The 22,500-nt window shown below is 36.2% G+C and overlaps 2 protein-coding genes across 14 annotated transcripts in view; one reads left to right on the top strand and one right to left on the bottom strand.

Annotated features, from left to right (window-relative positions):
- Positions 1-9,341, top strand: nt5e (5'-nucleotidase, ecto (CD73)). The gene is made up of 9 exons (XM_086094408.1): positions 1-363; positions 445-667; positions 2,404-2,592; positions 3,830-4,027; positions 4,154-4,308; positions 5,822-5,930; positions 6,020-6,169; positions 6,595-6,795; positions 8,564-9,341. Exons 1-9 carry the CDS (start codon positions 25-27, stop codon positions 8,722-8,724), a joined length of 1,725 nt encoding a protein of 574 aa, XP_085950534.1. The 5' UTR covers positions 1-24; the 3' UTR covers positions 8,725-9,341.
- The window catches only part of snx14 (sorting nexin 14), a 25,164-nt gene continuing 11,853 nt past the window's right edge, over positions 9,190-22,500 (bottom strand). For 5 of the 13 annotated variants that reach the window (XR_015097037.1, XR_015097040.1, XR_015097038.1 and 2 more), the window contains 11 exons: positions 21,752-21,938; positions 19,519-19,602; positions 18,932-19,032; positions 17,895-18,006; positions 17,660-17,700; positions 16,053-16,172; positions 15,109-15,232; positions 14,822-14,986; positions 13,545-13,640; positions 12,184-13,459; positions 9,190-11,771 (listed from right to left, as the gene is read on the bottom strand). Coding sequence is in view for 7 of the 13 variants with exons in the window: in XM_086094406.1 (XP_085950532.1) it covers positions 11,730-11,771; positions 12,184-12,240; positions 13,368-13,459; positions 13,545-13,640; positions 14,822-14,986; positions 15,109-15,232; positions 16,053-16,172; positions 17,660-17,700; positions 17,895-18,006; positions 18,932-19,032; positions 19,519-19,602; positions 21,752-21,938 (1,221 nt within the window). In the remaining 6 variants the exon portion in view is untranslated. The remainder of the gene's footprint in view (positions 11,772-12,183; positions 13,460-13,544; positions 13,641-14,821; positions 14,987-15,108; positions 15,233-16,052; positions 16,173-17,659; positions 17,701-17,894; positions 18,007-18,931; positions 19,033-19,518; positions 19,603-21,751; positions 21,939-22,500) is intronic. The other 8 variants (XM_086094406.1, XM_086094402.1, XM_086094404.1 and 5 more) reach the window with 3 other exon arrangements.

The following is a 22,500-nucleotide window of genomic DNA, read 5'->3' on the forward strand; positions in this document are numbered from 1 at the left end:
CACACACACACGCGCGCGCGAGAAATGAGTCTCTCCTGGAAGACGGCCTCGGCTTGCCTCTCCTTGTTGCTGCTGTTCAACTCTTGGCAGCGAGGTTCGAGCTTCGAGCTGACCCTGCTGCACACCAACGACAACCATGCGCGCATCGAGGAGACCAGCGTGGACTCTGGGAAGTGTCCGCCCGGGGGTCCCTGTTTCGCGGGGGTGGCGCGACGCTTCGCCAAGGTGTCGCAGATCCGCAGAGAGGAGAAGAATGTCTTGCTGCTGGACGCCGGCGATCAGTTCCAAGGCACCGTGTGGTTTAACTACTACAAAGGCGCCGAGGCGGCTTACTTTATGAACAAACTTGGCTATAACGTGATGGTAAATGTATTTTAAAAAGTTGCATGGTTTGCAAGTGGAAACAACTTATTTCTTTTTTTTGGGGACGTGTGTGCGTCACAGGCTTTCGGGAACCACGAGTTCGACAATGGAGTCGAGGGTCTTATCGCGCCTTTCCTGCAGAATGTTAATTGCTCAGTGGTGAGTTCCAACATCAAACCTGACCAGACTCTGGCGGCCAACTTCAGCCGTTATTACCGACCTCACGCGATAGTCAACGTGGGTTTGGAAAAGGTGGCAGTGGTGGGGTACACCACCTCAGAGACCCCCTTCTTGTCCATGCCAGGTAAATAAAAAAGGAATAAAAAAAAAAAACATACACACAAGTACAGTATCACCATTCAGGTCAGATTTGTATTTAAACAATGAGTTGAGTCAATTTTATTGCCCTTTTAAGGTCACTTCTCTTGTCTCTGCTCTCTTCTAGGAAGAGGAAGATGCAGTTACCTAACAGACCTCAACACAAAATCCACAGCTTACATACTCACAACGTGTACAGTATGGAGGACTAAAACTGCCAAAAATTGAAAAAAATTATTTATTTATTTTTCCATTTATTTATTTATTTTTAAATTAAATGTATTTATTTTTAAATTAAATTTTCAAGTATATATATTTTTTAATATCCGTTTTTAGTTTTAGTCATTTATTTATTTATTTAGTCTTTTATGTATTTTGAATTACGGCAGTTTTGGTCCTCCATAGAAGCATACATGTTGACGCAAATATAAATAAATGAAAAAAATAAAATAAAAGACAACTAAAAATACAGGTAAAAGTACAAGACTCAACCGTCAACGTCAAACAATACCGCTTAAAAGGCCATGCAAAAGGAATATCGTGCTTTTCTGAATCTGTTGCCGTTATCATGAATGCTTCCTTGGTTCATGTTCTTCCATAAATCCACAAAATTGCAATCAAGATCTGTGCAGGTTGGAAAAAGTAACAAGCCTATTTTAACAGTTATACCAGTACTAATACGGTACTCAAATGTGGGGAGGAAAAAGTTGCCCGAAAAATAAATAGGCCTACTCATGTGAAGTGCAAACACTGTTAAAAAAAAAAAAAAGGATTTAAATCGAGTAATCAGGCATTTGTACTTTATTTCCTGGCGTTCAAGACATTCACCTTATCGCTATACAACACTGCAAACTTGTGTTTTTTTGGGAACATAATCTCTATTATTTGCCGAAAATTCACCTGTTTGTTGTTTCTATGCTCAGGCCAAAACAATCGAAGCTTGGTTGCTTTGGTGCCATCTTGTGGCCAAGGGACTATGTTGAAGTGAGTTGAGCAGTTTCATTTAGACAAATGTAGTGCTTTGCCACCCCCACAAAATGTCATTAATTTAATTGAACATGTAAACAGAAACAAATACATAGCTACAAAATGAACGAAATGCATTTCACCCTTTCGGTTCAGTTTGCAAGTTTCGATAAGGAGTAAGATGGCTTGTGAATAGCACAAATTTACGTATAATTGACAGCCATTATAAATGCATAGATTTTTTTTAAACTCAAAACAGGATGAACTTATAATTAACATTTTCCATGAAAAATGCGGATTGGCTCCCGAAAAAATATATATATATTGGGAAAAATGTAGGGGGGGATCTTTTAGTGCCAAACTGCGAGTATGTGGGGAAAAAGAAAGTAGCTGGACATTACATACATGCACAAGTGTATTGTATTAGGAAATAGAGAGGAAGATGAGCCAACTTCACGCATCACACTTTTTAGTATTGTTAACTTTCTTAGAAGTGTTAAAAGTTAGCATACGTCTAATAAACCTTAAAAACAATTCATTGTGCATTCATCCTTTGAAATTGTGCGTCTCCGCTGTGAAACTAATTCTGCAGACAGAAATAACACTTGCACATTTGTAAATGCGCATATCTTTTCCTTTCTACTTTTACGTTGCGTCATACATTTATTGTGAAATTGAATGTACTTACTGCATATTCCGAGTCGCGGTACTAACCGTTGCTTAACCTTTCCTCCCTTCTTGTGTTTGCCTTTTTAGGACCACACCTAAAGTTTGAGGACGAGGTAGCATCCCTGCAGGTGGAGGTTGACAAGCTGCAAACACTCGGCTTTAACAAGATCATCGCCCTGGGCCACTCTGGCTTCCGCGTGGATCAAATAATTGCTAAGCGAGTCAGAGGGATCGACGTAGTTATTGGAGGGCACACCAACACATTCCTATACTCCGGTAAATATTTGTCCTTCCTCAATCAATATATAAATGCATACAAACTTTATGTTGGTGTGTTTTATTTAATCAGGAACATCCCATTGAGATTAAAAGCCTCTTTTCCAAGAGGCAGCAAAAAGTTACAGTTTCAACACAATTTGAAATGGCATACAGGAAACGGGCTGTCTCAATTTTAAGTCTTCCATTCAGATCGTTTACGTTAGTTTCCAATTCTTTAATTGTTCGTAGTTATGGCAGAGCTATTTAACCTAAAAAAATTAATTAAATCTTCTTTACAAAATTCTGAATGTGGGGTTTGAATGTGAGAGTACCGTCAAGCAAGATACCAAATCATTAATGTACATCATGAATATGAGAGGTCTCTAATATAGAACCCTGTGGCACCCCCTTTTGGATGCTCGCAATTTTGGAACACAAATCATTGGGTCAAATAATTTGTCAACCAGGAAACTGCATACATGATCTGAAACCAAAAACTAAGCCTATGTTTTAAAACCGTGTGGTCCACAGTGTCAAACGTGTGTTTTTGAATACATACCCAACAACAAGAAATACTGCAATTAAAAAAAAAGAGGGTTTTTTTACATACATAATCATCATTAAGCACAACCTACATGTTAAAAGGGAGGAGGAAGAAGTAAAAAAAAAAAAGCGTATCGAGTCCTACCCTCTTACAAAAGAAAAAAACAAACTTACGCATAAACAGCTGCACTTATACGTGCATAGATATGATGTCGTCTTAGTAATAATCGGCTTTAGGGCCCATTTCTGAACAGAAAGAATTCAAATATTTAGGCAAAAGGCAGAGTGAGAATAACGTCAGAGGTTCTTGAATTCTTGGTTCTTGGTCCAAATCTCGACTGGCATTCCTGTGTAGCTGGCATGTTCTCCCTGTAATTATGTGGTTATGTCGACTTCCTCCCACCTCCCAAAAACATCCTTAAGTGAATTGAGGACTGCAAACTTGCCCTTACGTGTCAATGCGAGTGTATGTGGTTGTTTGTACAAACTGTATGCGCCCTGCAATTGAGTCCTCAGTGTCCTGCTCCAAGTGATAGGGTCCAGTTTTTGCGGAAAATGGATGGAAGGATTATTTGATTCATTGGGAAGCTCTAAAAGGCTTATTGACATTGTTGTCTTGTCAAAAGGAAATCAGGGAAGACTTATGAATAAATAAAAAAAAGTCAGTAGGAATATTTGGATCAATCTATCCATCATGTGTTTCACCCTGCAGGAGCCGCTCCATCTACTGAAGTGCCAGCAGGTCCGTACCCGTTCATGGTGAAGTCAGATGATGGCAGGAACGTGCCAGTGGTCCAGGCATACGCCTTTGGAAAATACCTGGGCTACCTGAAGGTGACCTTTGACCAGGCTGGAAATGTCGTCAAAGCAGTTGGAAACCCAATCCTGATGGACAGCAGCATACCTCAAGGTAAACTGCCGCAAATGACCCATGTCATGTCCGGCTGCGCGCGTCTAGACTAGAATACAGTACGCCCGAACATCTCTGCAAAAAGCTCGTTTCGCGTTTTCATTTGCCGTTTTTTTCACCCTCCAGATCCCAACATCCTTGCTGATGTCGAGAAGTGGAAGGAGCAGCTGGCCGAGTACTCCAAACAATATGTCGGCCGGACATTAGTGTACCTGAATGGCTCTTTCGAGGAGTGTCGCTTTCGAGAATGCAACCTTGGAAACTTGATTTGTGACGCAATGGTAATGAGATGTGACCGTAACAAACCGCATAGTTAACCATGAGACAGCACGATTGGCACACCAGCTGTGACACTAACATCATTTCAAGGCTTATGCATGTAAAGCTTGCCGGCATTTAGGATTTTTGATGGCAGAGGCAAAGGGGGATCATCACCAGCATAGGGCCGAGGGATTAAATGACGGTGGTTGAGATCAATTCCGGTTATCAGCTGGTGAATGTTTACTCCATGAAACATGGCGGAAATGCATGTGACAGAAGACAGTGAGTCACCAACTGGCTCGAAGAAGAATTACCATCCAAGTGATTATGTAAAAATCTTAAATACGCAAACGGAGAAAGTACAACCTATTTCTCACTGCTGCCAGCACACCGTAGCATTAGCAGTTAGCCACTACTAGCGGTGATGTCACCAAAACAAAGCAGAATTCAATCCTGTTGTCATTATTGCGGTTGTTTGTAACGTGGCAAAACTACTTGATCTGTCTTGGTTGATGATAATGACGAACATTTGAAAGGCAGCACAAATCATAACTGGAAAATTATGACTTTTACAATTTAAGGTGTCTTCAAATCCCTGAGGCGGCAGTTTGTCTATTTTGTAACTCGTATACCTCCAAAAATATGCAGGGCTGTAAAATGTTGTGTTATATTTTTCTTCATTTGTTGCACTGTTGAATGAAACTTGTTCTTAAATTTTTCAACATTTTATTTAAGTTATTTGCGTTGTAGGCGAAAATAATGTTGTGTTCTTTGTTTTAAATACTGACAATGAGGTCAATTGTTGTTGTTCGAAAAACTCAACACTGTATGGCGCATCGTAAATTGGGGCAATTTGTTTATTTCGGGTCATGTATATCTGCGAAAACACCAAGTCATGAATGTAAATAAGTGTTTACATTCACTGTTTACTGTTAGGTAAAATATTTCTCATGTTCACCTTTTTCATTTTTCTCCATTTTAATTTTAAACAAAATATAGAATATTTGGTGCAAAAGTTTAAATGAATTTAAGCTTAAATAGATAAATACATTTTAACATTCTTCTTAGTAAGTCACAGTGTCCCATAATGGTGAGATACTTCTAGCCCGCGGGCCACTCACGTTGTCCTTGGGGCTAACTAGTGTCCACTGGCGACATGTTTTTTTTTTTTTAAAGCTCAATGTACATTAATCAACACTGCAAAAATGTATCCGTGTTTGCACAGTGACTTGAGTGACCTTGACTTTTTAAAACCACAGTAAACCATCAAACTATTAATCTGCCATGCCTGTTACATACAGTATGTTAATAAAATGTTGAAACACTTAAACACTCTGTAGATGTTTACAATGCAGATGATTTACAACTGACACTTTAAATAAGTTTAAAAACAATATTAAAAAATATTGACAATAATCGAGACAATATGAAAAAAAAATTTTTTCCATGCCGCCCAGCTCTACACCCACATCAGATAAAGTTGAAAAGCACAGATTCAACATGTCGCATTGTTCTTGTTTTTTGTGATGTTAGGTCAACCACAATTTGAAAGAGTCTAATGAGCTGCAGTGGAATCACGTGGGCGTATGCATATTGAACAGCGGAGCTATTCGCACAGCAATTGATGAGCGCTACAAAAATGGTAAACCATAAGGAAGACTTTTTTTTTTAATGCACGTGGCAGTTTGTTTTACAATTGCGCTGTGTTTTTGTGTGACCCTTTACTCTCAGGTACCATAACGATGGAGGATATCCTCACCATTTTACCATTTCAACAAACTGTGGACTTAATCCAGATAAAGGGGTCCACCATGAAAAAGGCTTTTGAATACGCCGTCCACAGATATGGAGGCATGCACGGAGAATTCCTGCAAGTTTCAGGTCTCATTTCTGATCATCTCGTGTCATTGAACATTCTCAGTATTAACAAGTTAATCATCTGGGGAAATGCACTTGGTTACTTTCCGCCAAGTGACAAGACCGAGACAGCAGGCTACGAATTCATCGCAGTTTGTGTATTGGCCAGTTAGGTGGCAAAAATAAATAAATAGAGAAGCAATTTACACTTTGTAGGAGGTAAGCCAAGGAAGAACCTTTTAAATTTTGTTGGTGATTTAAAAAAACAAAAAACGTCACTGCCACCTCACATTCAAAATATCAGCATGATTTCAAATGAAATGATCAACCAGGAAATAGCCTGCTAACTAAAAAACAGAAATTGGCCTTGGCGGAGGTCTGCACCTTCTTGAGTATTAATCTAGTTCTGTGTTTCTTACCAAACATCCCTTTTTTTTTTCCATTTGTAGGCATCCATGTCGAGTATGACCTGTCGAAGCCGGTAAACCAGAGGGTCGCATCCTTATCGGTGCTTTGCACCCGCTGCAGAGTGCCCAAGTACGAACCACTGGACCTGGAGAAGACCTACACTGTGGTCATGCCTTCCTACCTGGTGGGCGGAGGTGACGGCTACGGCATGTTCAAGGAGGAGATGCTGAAGCATAATACGGGTGGGCAGATGGACGACATTTGAACAGTTCAGCTTCACAACATTTACTGCCATTGACGGCTATAGACGTCAAAAATTTATTTGAAATATTTCTATTAGTTTAAAAAAAAAATCCACTTTTGTTAACAAGAGTATGAAAACCTAGATATTTTTTTTATATATATATATATATTTAGAACAGATATAAAATTTGTGATTAATCGTGAGTTAACTCGTGAAGTCATGCGATTCAATTACGATTAAAAAAAATTTTTTTTAATTGCGTCAGGGGATTAAAATGTTTAATTGTAATTAATTGCATGACTTCAATAGTTAACTCCCGATTAATCACAACTTTTATATCTGTTCTAAATGTATAATATATTTTTTCTAGGTTTTCATACTGTTGTTAAGAAAAGTGGGAAAAAAATGTTAAGCTAATAGAAATAGTTCAAATGAATTTTTTTACGTCAATGGCAGTGAATGAGTTAATGTTGCAGCCTTTTCCATTCTTTTTCCTAACTGCAAACATAGTAACAAAAGAGCGCGGCGGCTATAACGTTTATGAAAAGTTTGCTTGGTTATTGGTATTAGAAAGTTGAAGAGACAATTTGCAATCATATTTTTCATTCCTCAGCAGATTTGACTCAACTCCCAAGCCAAATGAAACGGTTTAAAAGGCTAGCGCTATAGAAGGGAGAGAGAGGACGATCCATCAAAGCCGATAAAGCTTTAAAACCTTTGATGAAGTGCAAATGTCCGCCAAGTAATGGTCCATATAAAAATGCTAGACTGTTGATCAGTCGAGGGTGCATCCACGCTTGAAGTCAGCTTGGATGGGATTCGACAAAGTACAGACATTGTACGCATTCTTGTTGAAAGGACAGATATTCATATTAACTCATTCACTGCCATTGACGGTTATAGACGTCAAAAATTAATTTGAACTATTTCTGTTAGTTGAACCTTTTTTTTTCATTTTTGTTAAGAGTATGAAAACCTAGAAATTATTATTTTTTGTGGTTTTAGAACAGATATAAAAATTTTGATTAATTGTGAGTTAACTAGTGAAGTTTTAATCGCCTGATGCCCCTAATTTTTTATAATCTTTTCTTTATATGAAAAAAAAACATTTTAACTCACGATTAAACACAACTTTTATATCTGTTCTAATACAATAAAAAAAAAAGGTTTTCATACTCTTGCTAACAAAAGTGGGAAAAAATGTTAAACTAATAGAAATAGTTAAAATGAATTTTTGACGTCTATAGCAGTCAATGGCAGTGAATGAGTTAAAAAAACTTTTTCCTGCCATTAGTCACTTAAAGGGAATTAAAAATAAACACCTAAGATAATATGGTTGCATAAATGTGCATACCCTCTTAACTAGTGATGTGGCTGTGTTCAGAATTAACCATGTTAAATGAGAATCAGCACACACCTGCTATCATTTAAAGTGCCTCCTATTAGCACCAAATAAAGTTCAGATTAGTATTTTTTCCTCTTATTTTTTGTTGCCACATCTTATAGAACAAGCCAAAGATCTTTCACCGCATTAGAGGGATCGTACAAAATCATTTCCAATTCATTAACTTCATCAAGTGGTAGAACACAAGATCTGGATGTTCATCCAAAACTTATGAAAACAGGAGAGAAAAACATCTGGTAAGGGAGGCTGCAAAAAGGCAACAGTGCAACTGCAGGAATTTCTGGCAACTACTGGCTGTTTAGTCCATGTCAACAACCTCCTGTCTTCTTCAGGACTACAGTGTGTTATTTGTTTCTTGCAGGTGATATGGACGTTTCCGTTTTGTCCAAATACATCTCTGACATGAAGCGTGTCTATCCAGCTGTGGAAGGTCGGATCAAGTTCAGGAACAACTCTGCGGTATTTTTGGCTCAAAGTCTCACCTTGCTATTATTGAGTTTAGGCTTCTCTCTCACACTCTGATTGTGGGAAGAAAAAAAAAAGGGTTTATTCTCAGGGGAGATACAATCATAGGACAAATGGCCCTTTAATATGAAAATATTAAATAAGGTAATAATACATTTTTTGTCCTAATTTTTTTGTGGAGTAAAAATGTTTGCATGTTGAATGTGGAAAAAGTACCTGCTTGGTACTAGTTTGCACACATTTTTAATATTTACTGCAAATATGATTTTTTTTTTTTTATTACCTGGATGAATGCACACTTTGAAAATGAATGATCTTGTGTACTATTACGAATGGATCTTCACATCGCCTTGAAGGTATTTTGTAACATTAGTTGAACTTTGCTCTAGAAGCACGTATGCAACGTATTTTAATACTTGTAATAATTGTTGCACTGTGTGGTGTGATTTCATTGCATCAACTGTCTGACAATCCATATAACAATTTCCAAAAATGTGCAAACAAGCTAAATAACTACGAGTGTTGTTGCCATTGTAATCAACATATTTTATAGTGTTCACCTCTAGTCTTCATTTTTTCATTACAATAAATGATGTTCTCAAAAGGTCCAGATCCACAAATGCATATTCAAATGCAAATACATTTTCTTATGAATAAATCGCTATTTCATCTTACTGTTCTGTTTGTGCTTCGTTTGTTACTCACTCGCACTTGCCGTACTGTATCAACATTTTAGTACATGTCATTGAAAACGAGTTTAACAGTCATTTTAACAAGTGTATCCAGTACTCTCATGGAACCATGTTCAAATGTCATAGTGCTACTGTTCCATACCCGCTGTACCTAATCTGTCATAGTTAACTCATTCACTGCCATTGACGGCTATAAACGTCAAAAATTCATTTGAACCATTTCTATCAGTTTTAGTACTTTTTTTCCACACTTGTTAACAAGAGTATGAAAACCTAGATTTTTTAAATTGTACATTCAGAACAGATATAAAATGTTTGATTAATCTTGAGTTAACTAGTGAAGTCATGCGATTAAAATATGTAATCGCCTGACGCCCCACATTTTTATTAATCTTTTTTTTAATTATTATTATTCATTCACTGCCATTGACGGCTATAAACGTCAAAAATTCATTTGAACTATTTCTGTTAGTTGAACTTTTTTTTCTTCATTTTTGTTAAGAGTATGAAAACCTAGAAATTATTATTTTTTGTGGTTTTAGAACAGATATAAAAATTTTGATTAATTGTGAGTTAACTAGTGAAGTTTTAATCGCCTGATGCCCCTAATTTTTTATAATCTTTTCTTTATATGAAAAAAAAACATTTTAACTCACGATTAAACACAACTTTTATATCTGTTCTAATACAATAAAAAAAAAAGGTTTTCATACTCTTGCTAACAAAAGTGGGAAAAAATGTTAAACTAATAGAAATAGTTAAAATGAATTTTTGACGTCTATAGCCGTCAATGGCAGTGAATGAGTTAAAAAAAACTTTCCTGCCATTAGTCACTTAAAGGGAATTAAAAATAAACACCTAAGATAATATGGTTGCATAAATGTGCACACCCTCTTAACTAGTGATGTGGCTGTGTTCAGAATTAACCATGTTAAATGAGAATCAGCACACACATCATTTAAAGTGCCTCCTATTAGCACCAAATAAAGTTCAGATTAGTATTTTTTCCTCTCATTTTTTGTTGCCACATCTTATAAAACAAGCCAAAGATCTTTCACCGCATTAGAGGGATCGTACAAAATCATTTCCAATTCATTAACTTCATCAAGTGGTAGAACACAAGATCTGGATGTTCATCCAAAACTTATAAAAACAGGAGAGAAAAACATCTGGTAAGGGAGGCTGCAAAAAGGCAACAGTGCAACTGCAGGAATTTCTGGCAACTACTGGCTGTTTAGTCCATGTCAACAACCTCCTGTCTTCTTCAGGACTACAGTGTGTTATTTGCTTCTTGCAGGTGATATGGACGTTTCCGTTTTGTCCAAATACATCTCTGACATGAAGCGTGTCTATCCAGCTGTGGAAGGTCGGATCAAGTTCAGGAACAATACATGTCATTGAAAACGAGTTTAACAGTCATTTTAACAAGTGTATCCAGTACTCTCATGGAACCATGTTCAAATGTCATAGTGCTACTGTTCCATACCCGCTGTACCTAATCTGTCATAGTTAACTCATTCACTGCCATTGACGGCTATAAACGTCAAAAATTCATTTGAACCATTTCTATCAGTTTTAGTACTTTTTTTCCACACTTGTTAACAAGAGTATGAAAACCTAGATTTTTTAAATTGTACATTCAGAACAGATATAAAATGTTTGATTAATCTTGAGTTAACTAGTGAAGTCATGCGATTAATTACGATTAAAATATTTAATCGCCTGACGCCCCACATTTTTATTAATCTTTTTTTTTTTTTTTTCATTCACTGCCATTGACGGCTATAAACGTCAAAAATTCATTTGAACTATTTCTATTAGTTCAACATTTGTTTCCACTTTTGTAGAATTTTTTTATTGTACATTTAGAACAGACATAAAATTTGATTAATCGTGAGTTAATTAGTAAAGTTGTGCGATTATTAAATTTTTTATAATCTTTTTAAAATAAATTTATGGCAGTGAATGAGTTAAAAAAAAAAAAAATTTAAACAACATGATTCTTTTTGCCCAGAACTCCTTTCCAAAAATGAAGTGCTAGTACTCGACAAATTTGAAAAACTGTCATGATAACAACACAAATGAAATATATCAACAAGAAAAAGTCACAATGTTGTTGCGGTATTTTCACAGTTAAATAAGGATTCCAGATCAACTTTTGGTGGGTGATTTCGTCGATTGGTTGATAAAATTTTCCAGTGAAGAACAATCATTCAACATTTATGAATTGACAGTGCAATGCTGTTATTTTATCTTATATATTAAAGGACACACACTTTACAGCAGAAGAAAGGCAAACAAAGGTCTCTGAAGACATCAAAGTGCATTAAACGTGCATGGAAATTGTTCGTTTTTGTCAGTTGTAACATTTCACATCCAAGGGGAATTGACTGAAGACTCCTTCTGCACCTGCTGAGAGAATATGGCATAAAGAAAGAAATGTATTAAGATTAGTTTTTTGTATTTAGGGTTCATGCAACTCTTCCAATTAGATTTTGATTTTTTTTTTATGTCAGTACAGTATACAGTATTTACATTTATTATAGACCACTTGTCATAACAAACGTGCTGCAATGTCAATTTTACCGAGCTCTTGACATTTTACCCTTTTGAAGAGGAAAGATGAATTTAAAAGTGTAGACCCAAATTTGGGCTTTCTCACCCAAAGACGACAGAAATAAATCAACATTGAACCACTAAAACATTGTCAACATACAGTTTGACATCATAAGCAAATAATTGGGGTTATTGCTCAAGCAGCAGCGTAATAAATCTGTTAAACACTGTAAATTGACAAACAAGGATAAGATTCATAATTGTTTACCTTGTTCAGCTCTGGAAAAAGTTCTTGAATAGCAATATCCAAAAGAACATAGGTCAGCTGAGGATGGCAAAAATATGCGAAGTTAAAGAAGGTTTATATTTGAAAACCATGCACAAAAGTACCGTGCTTTTTTTACATTATGCAAAATTACAGTGGAATTTCCAATGCTGAAGTGTATGTATCCATTCCAGGTTCAAACTGTTTTTAAAAAAAACCATAAAGTCCCATTTTCTTCTTAAATGAATGTCATACAAGTACAAACATAAGTTAACCGCTGTAAAATAAAAAATAAAATAAAGTAAAACAACTCACCCTCTGTTGATGACAATAGAGAGGAAACATAAAAGTGTTGGCAGAGTGATATTGTCACCTCATGGTATCTACTACTACTATACTATTTTTTTCATTAGATAGAATAAATAAACAATTGATTTAACATCAAATAAGAAATTGTTGAATGCGTATCTAAAATTGTTAACCAATTTTAGTTCATTACAACTAGAGCTGTCAGTTGATTACAATTTTTTTAATCTGTACTAATTGCATGATTAAATAACATAAAAGTGAATAAATGTTTACCTGATACAAACATGGTTGTATTCTTTAAGTTCTTACATAATTTTATAGTAATTCATAAAGTTATTTAATGTTAAAAAGAGAATTAAAAATGGAGTCATCGATTTCAATTGAGGTAAATGTTCTGCCACTATGTGGAGGTAAATTTTCTGCCACTATGTGGCATTAGTGTTTCATGTTGGATGTTGGTGACAGGAACTGTGCATTTTTCATTTCAAATTATGAGCAAAATGAATTCAAACATGAAGCAACTCTTTGACTCCTGTCCATTTCATTCATTGTAAATCACAACATTAGGTCACATTTGATGATGCTTTGAATTCCAACTTTTGTTTGACTTTCAAGGCGTATTTTTGATGTTTGGTTGAAATTGAAGCGTTCAACATTGAAGCGTCCACTAAAATATGATTATTATTATGCCTTGCCCCATTACATACAGACATTAAATTATATTGAAACAAAGACACTTTCACGTTATACCACACAGTATTTGCCACAGCTAAGTGAAGTCCATTTTTCACCTTGACAGGACAAGCTATTAAGCAGCGGAGTAGGCGGGAGAAGAGGACGTGAGCCATGCATGCGCTGGCGTGGGCGAGCGTTGTTACCTGCTTGTTGACAACTGGCTGCTGCAGCCCATCAAAGAGGAGACATACGCCTTCATACTTAGCCTCTTCGCCGATACATTTCCCCAGAATGTCTGCAGATAAGCGGTTTTTGAATTGGCAGCCACCCTTTTAAACATCTTTGTGTCTTGCGAGGGGAAAACGCTGACAGGAAATTACCGGGAATGTATCTCATCATCTCTGCAAACGTCCTTTTTGCTCTCCTCTGCTTATCCTGAGCCGAGCGAAGTGGACTACTCTCACAAAAAACAGCATCTAGGGGAGAAACCAGATATTTTTCCGTGTTTATTTCTTCTTTTCTGAATGTATACACACAATGTAAGGGGTCGCCGACCTTTTTGAAACGGAGAGAGATACTTCTTAGGTCATGCAAATAAATACCATTTTGTTACATGCTTCTCAAATAACAAATTTGACCTTTAATTATATATTAACTCATTGACTCCCAGCCAGTTTCACTGAAGCAACCCCCTTTGCACCAGACTGTTTTACTAGATTGTGACTAATTTTGCAAGGCCCACATTATATTGTGTTCTATGGCGACAAAAACATGGAACCTACCAAAAGAAAGATTAGAGCTCTTCTTTCATCAGGAAAAAAGTATATTTTTATCGGTTTCCGTTTTGCAGCAATTAGCATTAGAATATGGCTAAGTTTCATCATTATTCACAAACCTGTTGAAAACACTACATGGCCCTGATTGAACTCTTATACTCTGCTGCCACCTGCTGGCCGTTTTTTGTAATACTACCATTGCTTTAAGCAACCTCTTCATGTCAGAGGCTGCATCAAAGCCTTCTGCATGCTCTAGCATAAAAAAAAAATGTTGCTATGGAATAATGCCCCAGTTTCACTCGACATTAACTGAGTTACAGTATTTTTCAAACAGGTTTGTGGGCTACTCGTATGGTCTTGGGGGCGGCAGGGTGCTTGCTCGCAGGCACCATATTTGTGACCCTTGCATTATAATAATATTCAGTATATTTGTTCATTTGTTTTTCTTCTTAGTTTAGAAAGGATGTAATGTAAATTTTGAAAAATACATTTATTTTTGTATGGAAGTTTTTTTGTATAGTTTTTACCATTTACTGTTTTTCATTTTAGTTCACATTTCAAGTGTTTACTTTTTAATTTGATATAATTAGCTTTTTTTCCCCCTAAACTAAAAGTACATATTTTAAATATAATCCTCAAAATGATGAGAAATCACTTATTTCCTTACTGTGCAGTGAAGCTATAAAATATACAGTATGAGCTCCACTTTTTGAACTACAGAAATAAATTAAGTTCTATTCAATATTTGCCTGTACAGTACATTATTTTCTGTGCCATGTCTTCATTTATTCTGCAGTTACAAATTGCTATTCATTTAAAATGTAAAATAAGGTAACTCTAGGTTGTTAATGTACAGTATGAGACGTGTGAATGCAACGCACCTCTCAGCAGGGTGATGAGGGAGACAAGTCGGTGCTCTTCCACCACTTGGTTGAGCTTTTGTTGAAGGTAGTGATCAGTATAGGCCTCCAGTGTGTTTTTGAACAGGATCCTTCCACCCATCAACAGGTGGTGCAACCAGTCTGGAATGTGGAAAACAACTCGGCCTGCCAAATAACAGGATATTCATAATTTGATACGATACTGAAATGAGATTTTACACTGTGTCATATTTTTTTTATTTGGATTAATTATTACATAATTACATGTGGATGATCAATATACTTACCAACATACATTAAATACTCGTACACCCCCTCCACAGTGAGGATTTCCATGAAGTAGTTCTGGTTGTGCCTCTTTTCTGTCATCTCGGACCGGTTAGCATTGTTTTTGAAGAGGTCGTTGAAAAGCTTAAAAAATAATAATAATAAATAAATAAAGAGGAAAAAAGGATTTTGATTTTTTTGTGGGTTCAAATGAACATTCTTCAAGTACTATCATGCAGAATTGCATATTGCCGCTTTCAGGCAGAAATCCCATATGCCAATTTAATATTTTTTCACAAAAAATTACAACTGGTCTGTCCCAACGCTGTAATATGAACCAATTTATAACATCAAAACTAGCTCGAGAACAAATATATTAAAGCTCTTGAATGCTCAAAATGTCTCAGATGTTCTTTAAAATGGAGCGTAATTGTTGCCTATATTGAAAATCTGGATATTTTTTTTATAGACAATAACTTTCCCGCATATTTGATTAGATATTGAGAGTTAACAGTAACAGGTTCCAAATGCAAATTGCACACTAAGAAATACACATAGGCAGAAATAGACTTTTAGCTACACTTTGTGAATGGGATAATGAGGGAATAACACACCCTTGTTCATGGAACAGCTGAGCAGCCAAACGTCCCATTACATTTGCTCCCTTAAGAAGTGAGAGGCAAACATACACAAACTGCTCTACTTTGTAATTCCTACAATGTTCACCTGATTTTGATGTAAATCCCCTCAAATTAAAGCTGAAAGATTGCAGTGAACAAACATCTTGTTTGTTTCAATAAAAATCTTGTGCCATTGTGATGGCGAGTCAAAAAGATGAGAATTGTATCGATGTCCCAATATTTATGGACATGACAGTACAGTCTTCAAATACTGTCGTCCTCTCAAAAGCATTGTGACACGACCTGAACTGTTTGCTAAAAGGAAGGGAAAAAAAGTACTGAACCTTTTTATCATTTTCTGAAGTGGGGCTCAGGATGGTGAGCTCAGGGCGGCTGGGTTTGGGTTTGGGTGACTCACAAGAGTTGAAGTAAGACTGGATGAACGGCTCAAGATGCTGTCCTTTCTTATGGAGAAAAAGCACAGCAAGCAGGTACACGATGAAAGTATTTCTCTTACCGGTGAGGATGAAAGCCACGTTTTGAGCGGTGCGCTGAAGAAGTTTGAAGGTTGCATAAAAAAAATCATTTTGTTCAGTTTTGATTAATTTCCTTTCACGCAGTTTCATTTTTTGGAGCGACAAAATTCCCAGCGGCAGCCAGTATTGTGCTGTCGCTTCATGTTAATGATGATAAATAATCAAGTACATCTAGAACCTAAATAAACTGCAAAAACAACAGAGACATATATTTATGGGTTGGGCCACTCAGCACACATTCCAAATAGTTGTGAAGTCAATCATGGTCCAACTTTGTTACTTGTCCTTGGGGAGTTGAAACCTTTAAAATAAACATGACCTCCTCTTTATAAACATGGACCATGTTAAAATATACACAGTGTGGATTCCATGTTGAAAATGGGCGAATATAGGCACTATGATAAATGCTAGCCATGCAGGAATTCCATTCATCATATACACATTTTTATTTGTACCGAAATGTATGAAGTGTTTTATGTGAGTTTTTACAATTTTGTTTTTACACTCACTGTAGCACTCTTGATATTTATTTGACATGAAATTAAAAATGCATTAAAAATCTCTTATTATTCAGGGTTTCTGTAAATATCAGCAAATATAATTCAATGCTTTTTAATACCATTTTAATGCAACCTAAACTAATTTAACGCCCACATCATACGCTATAAACACACACACACATATACATACATATATGTTGTTTATATTAGGTCAGTCGATTGCAATTTTTAATCCTAATTAATCACATGATTTCCATAGTTAACTTGCGATTAATTGGAACTGAATCGCACATTTTATAACTGTTGTAAATGTGAATATGGTTACCAAATACAAATGTGGTTTGTATATTTTAGTTCATTGATACAGTAATTTTATAGTAAGTAATTCATAAAGTTATCTGATGCTAAAAAAAATAAAAATTAAAATTACTAAACATTTAAAAGGAGTGTGAAATATTAAATCACAGATTTGTTTTTGAGATAATTTTCTATCACTACGTAGCATTAGTGTTTCATGTTGGACATTGGTGACAGGAACAGTAGATTTTTATTTTAAAATTCAGAGCGATTGGTATTTGGAACATGATTAGCTTCATTGTAAATTACAACAAGTCACCAGTCCCAACAAATACATATTTCTTTAATTCATATGTATTATTGCGCAATGGTTTTACATCACCCGTAATAATGTGATTAAAACACACACCGTCGTGTTCTTTCATAGGATCTCGTTGGAAAAGCAACGCATTAAACTATTACTTTTAGATAACTTATTCCACCTCCCATCTGGCTTGAAATTAAGACAGCGGAAAGTGCTTTTGTCGTCACTATTCTCATCTGACTACCATTTTCTTTCTAAACTCTCACAAGAATAAATTTCACACACGCATGCACCACTACCAATGTATCACTCACCTCTTTTATCAGTTTGCTGGGGACTGACTTAATGATTTTCCCTGTAAAACATACATAATTATTCTCAGCGATGAATGGTCATGTCGTGCCGTGACGTTTGGCTCTTTCTGGGTGACAAATATCTTTTCACCACAAGCCAAGGTCAGGCTGATCTAACACTCAGCGTTCCTAACAGTCGCCTGCTCAAACATAATCCCTTCCAATGGAATTTAGTCACATTCTCTTCATACTGTACCGAGGTTCACATCAGGCAACATCTTGTCCAAGAACTGAGACTCCATACTGTGCGGAGACAGGAAGTCAGCAAGAAGTTGGCTGTTGCTGAGCTCGGGGTGCTGCAGGAGCTTCTGCACAATAAGCATGTGAAAGGCAAACTTCAGGGAAATTATTATACAACTCCTAGCAGGCTGCTATAGCAAATGCAAAGGAAATCTTCAGAACAGAAGCATGACACAATTGTGGTTCATATACTTAGAAATACCAGGAAAAAAAATCCAACTTATTTTTACACTGCTATCAAAAATTCCTTAACCGGTAATCCACAGCAGGAAGTCTGAATGAGTTTGGAAATAATTGGATGGCCTGTGCTATTTGTTCTTACATTAAAAAAATTAAAAAAAAAATCCTTTCCAACATATCTAGTATTTGTGAGAGAATGACTAAAAGGTCATGAACATGTAGGGATGTTAAAAAAAATCCCTCTTTCAAAATATAATCAGCCATTTTTATTCATTTTTTAAATGTGTCATTGTGGCTTGACCATGAAAGAGCTTACTCTCTTGCTGACAAACTACGGTTTCCATGTACCTAGGAGAACATTCTCGCTTTGTAAAAATTAAAATAATGTCACAGGTTACATTAAAGTGAGGGTTTGCTCCAGCGTGGTGTGCTCCAGTGGCTCAAAACTGAGAGAGATGCCAAATTAATACTGCTGTCGGAAGGTCCTCAGTGCTTCCCACTCAAATAAAATGACAAGAGTGGAATGATTTATAACATAGTACATTTAGTTGTGCGTGGAAAGGGAATACGTGGAATCAATAGAAATGAGTGGCTGTGCTATATTTTTAGGTCATTGTTAGCCTGTCATGCCAAAATTAATTTGGCTCACAATGAGACAATTGTGCATGGCTAGAAAGTGGGGCAGACTAAAGCAAAGCATTTACTAGACACCAATAGAATCCCCATTCAGCAGGTCTGTGTGCGTCATATGCTTTTTTCCCCCCTTTTAATTCCAATTAGTGGAATTTTTCAGCTGCTGGCAAAAATACCCACCTGAAGATACTCCTGAAACTCCTCTCTCTTGGAGGTGAGAAATTCATAATTTTTGGGGCCAATGATTCTCTTGGAAGGCAACTGTGCGTCAGGAAATGATCCTACGGGATTAGAGTTACAAGATAAATCGTAACTTCCCTCTAAGAGGAAGATGAGTTATGAGTCAATGTCAATTTATTTGCTCTAGTGATTCTAGACCATGGGTCACCAACCTACTCTAAAAAATAAATAAATAAATAATTCACCAGTTTTTAATTTCAGAGAAATGTTAAGTGTTGAAAATGTAAGAGATTTACAGTAAATAAATAAAGTGCTAAATATTTATTACTGTTAGCTACCTTGTTAATCATTCTTAATCATTACTGTGAGAAATCAATAACACGATCAATTACAAATGAAATATAAACAATGACAAATAATAAAAGATAACTTGAGCAAATGTGTCAGAATCGGAAGTAAAAATAAAAATAGCAACTTCGCATTAATCAGGAACGTAGAAGTAGCTCAAGTTACAAAAGGTTGGTGAACATTGTTCTAGACAATGCATGTGCAACTGTTTAAAAAAAAAAAGAAGAAGAAAAACCTACCGTGGAATTCTGTTAGCTTTGATTCAAGAACGTAGAACTCCAGATATCTCCTGTATACAGACCAGTGCTCAGTCTCGTGACCCACTGTAGTAAAATACAAAGAAAAAACATTTTGGGCCTGATCTACCAAATGTTTGCACAAAAACAGGCACAAACTTGTTAGCTCGCGCGGTCAGACTTGAAAGATGATTTACAGAATACAGCCCTGGAAAAAAATTAAGAGACCACCATGTTTTCTTGAATTTCTTCATGAGTTCATTTTAATGCTTCGTGCCACTAAAATGTGGAATGCCGAAAAGCATAGTTTTTGGTAATACAATGCCAAAGCTACTGGGAAGTGATTTTGGTCATTATCAAAACAACTTTAACAAAATGTCTTAATCAGTTCTTAAATTCAACTCTCATTAGCCATTTTTGTTTTTATTTATTTATAGGTCCAAACAAGTGTACCATTAGTTGTACTAGGCATTTAAAATGAACAATTAACTGAAGAAACAAGGGTGGTCTCTTAATTTTTGTTTCTGCGGCTAGATTAACCACCCAGGATTGTGTTTACCAAACATGCTAAAATGAGTTAATTTTTCGCATTCTGAGAGTGTATATGCAAATAGTTTCGTTAAGCACTGCACGATTTCCCCCAGAAAAATCAAGTGGCAATTTGTTTTGTGCCACAACATTGCGACTGATTTTAAATTATTCTAATCACTCTAAGATTCTAAGATACCGTTCCATCCCCCCCAGTGGATAATACAACAATATTGTACAGTGAAAAGTGTACCAATACACATGCATAGAGTAAAACAAATCCTATTTTTTTCCCCAAACTAAAAAATGACCGTAAAATTAACTTATCATCTCACATTATATATCAATAATGATGCCCAAAGATGTACACCATAAAATGAACCGTCACTTTCTTTAGGCGTAAATAGCAGGATTACAGAGAATGATGATTAATTTTCAACAAAAACCAGGCTGTGCTGAAATACTTCCTGTTTTCGTTCTTCTTTCCAATTTACACCGGTTCTGTAGAACTTAAGGGCTGATTTCTTTCAACTCTGCAGTTTATTCTGTCTGAGTCATTTCAACTCAAATGACACAATATTCTGGTGCTGGCCTCCCCCAGAGCAACTTTTTAGATGTGCTGTCTCGTGTTTTAAAAACAATGTTATGCAAGTTGGGCACTTTCTTTAGGCGTAAATAGCAGGATTACAGAGAATGATGATTAATTTTCAACAAAAACCAGGCTGTGCTGAAATACTTCCTGTTTTCGTTCTTCTTTCCAATTTACACCGGTTCTGTAGAACTTAAAGGGCTGATTTCTTTCAACTCTGCAGTTTATTCTGTCTGAGTCATTTCAACTCAAATGACACAATATTCTGGTGCTGGCCTCCCCCAGAGCAACTTTTTAGATGTGCTGTCTCGTGTTTTAAAAACAATGTTATGCAAGTTGGGCACTCGGGCCGAGTTAAATCCAACAAAAAAAAATTATGAGGCTGCTGGTTTCACTAAAATGATTGCATGAAATAGATTTCTGTAACGTGTTTGTTAATCTTCCACTCACACCCCTAATTCCGTCACTTCAAACTTCATTTTGCGCTTGCAGTGCTCTCCCAAATGTTCCACAATGAAAACCAATGCCACTGTACATAAAGCTCATAATCTTTAATAATTGTAAAATACGGCAGTCACCAGGACTTTTACAGTTCTTGCAATGCAGTACCAGCTATTTCGGATCTTATAAGCAATAAACTCTTGGACAGTTTGAAACTAAAAAAGGAGTTGGCCCCACTTCTCTTTGCAGCTGCTCCAGCTTCTTCATTTCTGGGAAGTCTTTGTCCCACATATTGGGAACAAACATGTGGGAATTGTTTGTCCCGCCATCCATAGGCATATTTGTGGTCACTGATCTTGGATAAAAGGACCTGCTGGTTCCACATGTCTGTTCTCGCTAATTAATGTACACTAAAATTAAGAATGCTTTTGTTATCATGATGGGCTTTCCCTAAACTGCTCCAACAAAAGTGGAAATTGCCCAAATTTCTTATCAAAGGGTTCAGATAATGTAAGCTACATAGTATACTGTATGACAAATTTGCATGTTAACTAAATAACTGATCCAATATGTAACGTTGTATATATTCTTTATAAGTTGTTTCACAAGATGTGGCATATATATCATATAGATTGGATTTGTGTTGAAATAGCAAAAGAGTGGTTAATTTAGCCTTGCCTGCTTTCCGGTCGTTCCGCTCCACGTCTATGCAGAATACCGGAATCCTCTCCCGCTTCACGTCGTCATCATAGAAGTCAATGTAAGGGATGGTGATGCTCCAGGCGGAGAGATTTCGTGGGGTACTGGGAGTGGAGGCGGCCTCTATCGGGGAGTCATCCTCCAGCACCATCATGGCTTCCTCCACCTAGGATGTATGGAATAGTGTTAATTGTATCCGCCATTTTTTTATTTAGTCCAGTTTAAATCCCGCTTGTTAGTTTTTATCATAGTTAGTCAACCTCATCTTGTTTTTCTTTAGTCCATTTTTAGTCGAGTATAAATCTAGACTTTATTTTAACATAATTTTATTTGTCTAGTTTCAGTCAACAAAAACTGTCAACGTTTTAGTCAGGACAATCATTTTACTCGTGTATATTTTTTTTGTCAGCGGATAATGTTGAATATTTTGGAACTAAAATTAGTTCACATAAAATGTTCTCATCTTTTTGATGAAAAACAACTTCACACACAATTACAGTATATCAACAAGTGGCTACTATGGCTTGATTAATAAGATAGTAAATTAGACAGCATTAGTTAGCCGTCGGATTAATATTATTGTTGGAACGTTATAGGCATTGGATTAATGTGACATTATAACGATAATTGACCTTTTTTTTTTTTAATCTTTCACCGTGAATCCACCTCCTTTCTGTCCCTTGTATTTGTGCATGTTGCACTTGCTAGCTGCAGATTTGAAAGGGTGT

This window comes from Leptonotus elevatus, chromosome 14 (assembly GCF_054856555.1).
Source record: "Leptonotus elevatus isolate MCC_2025b chromosome 14, RoL_Lele_1.0, whole genome shotgun sequence".
In the NCBI taxonomy this organism is placed as follows: domain Eukaryota; kingdom Metazoa; phylum Chordata; class Actinopteri; order Syngnathiformes; family Syngnathidae; genus Leptonotus; species Leptonotus elevatus.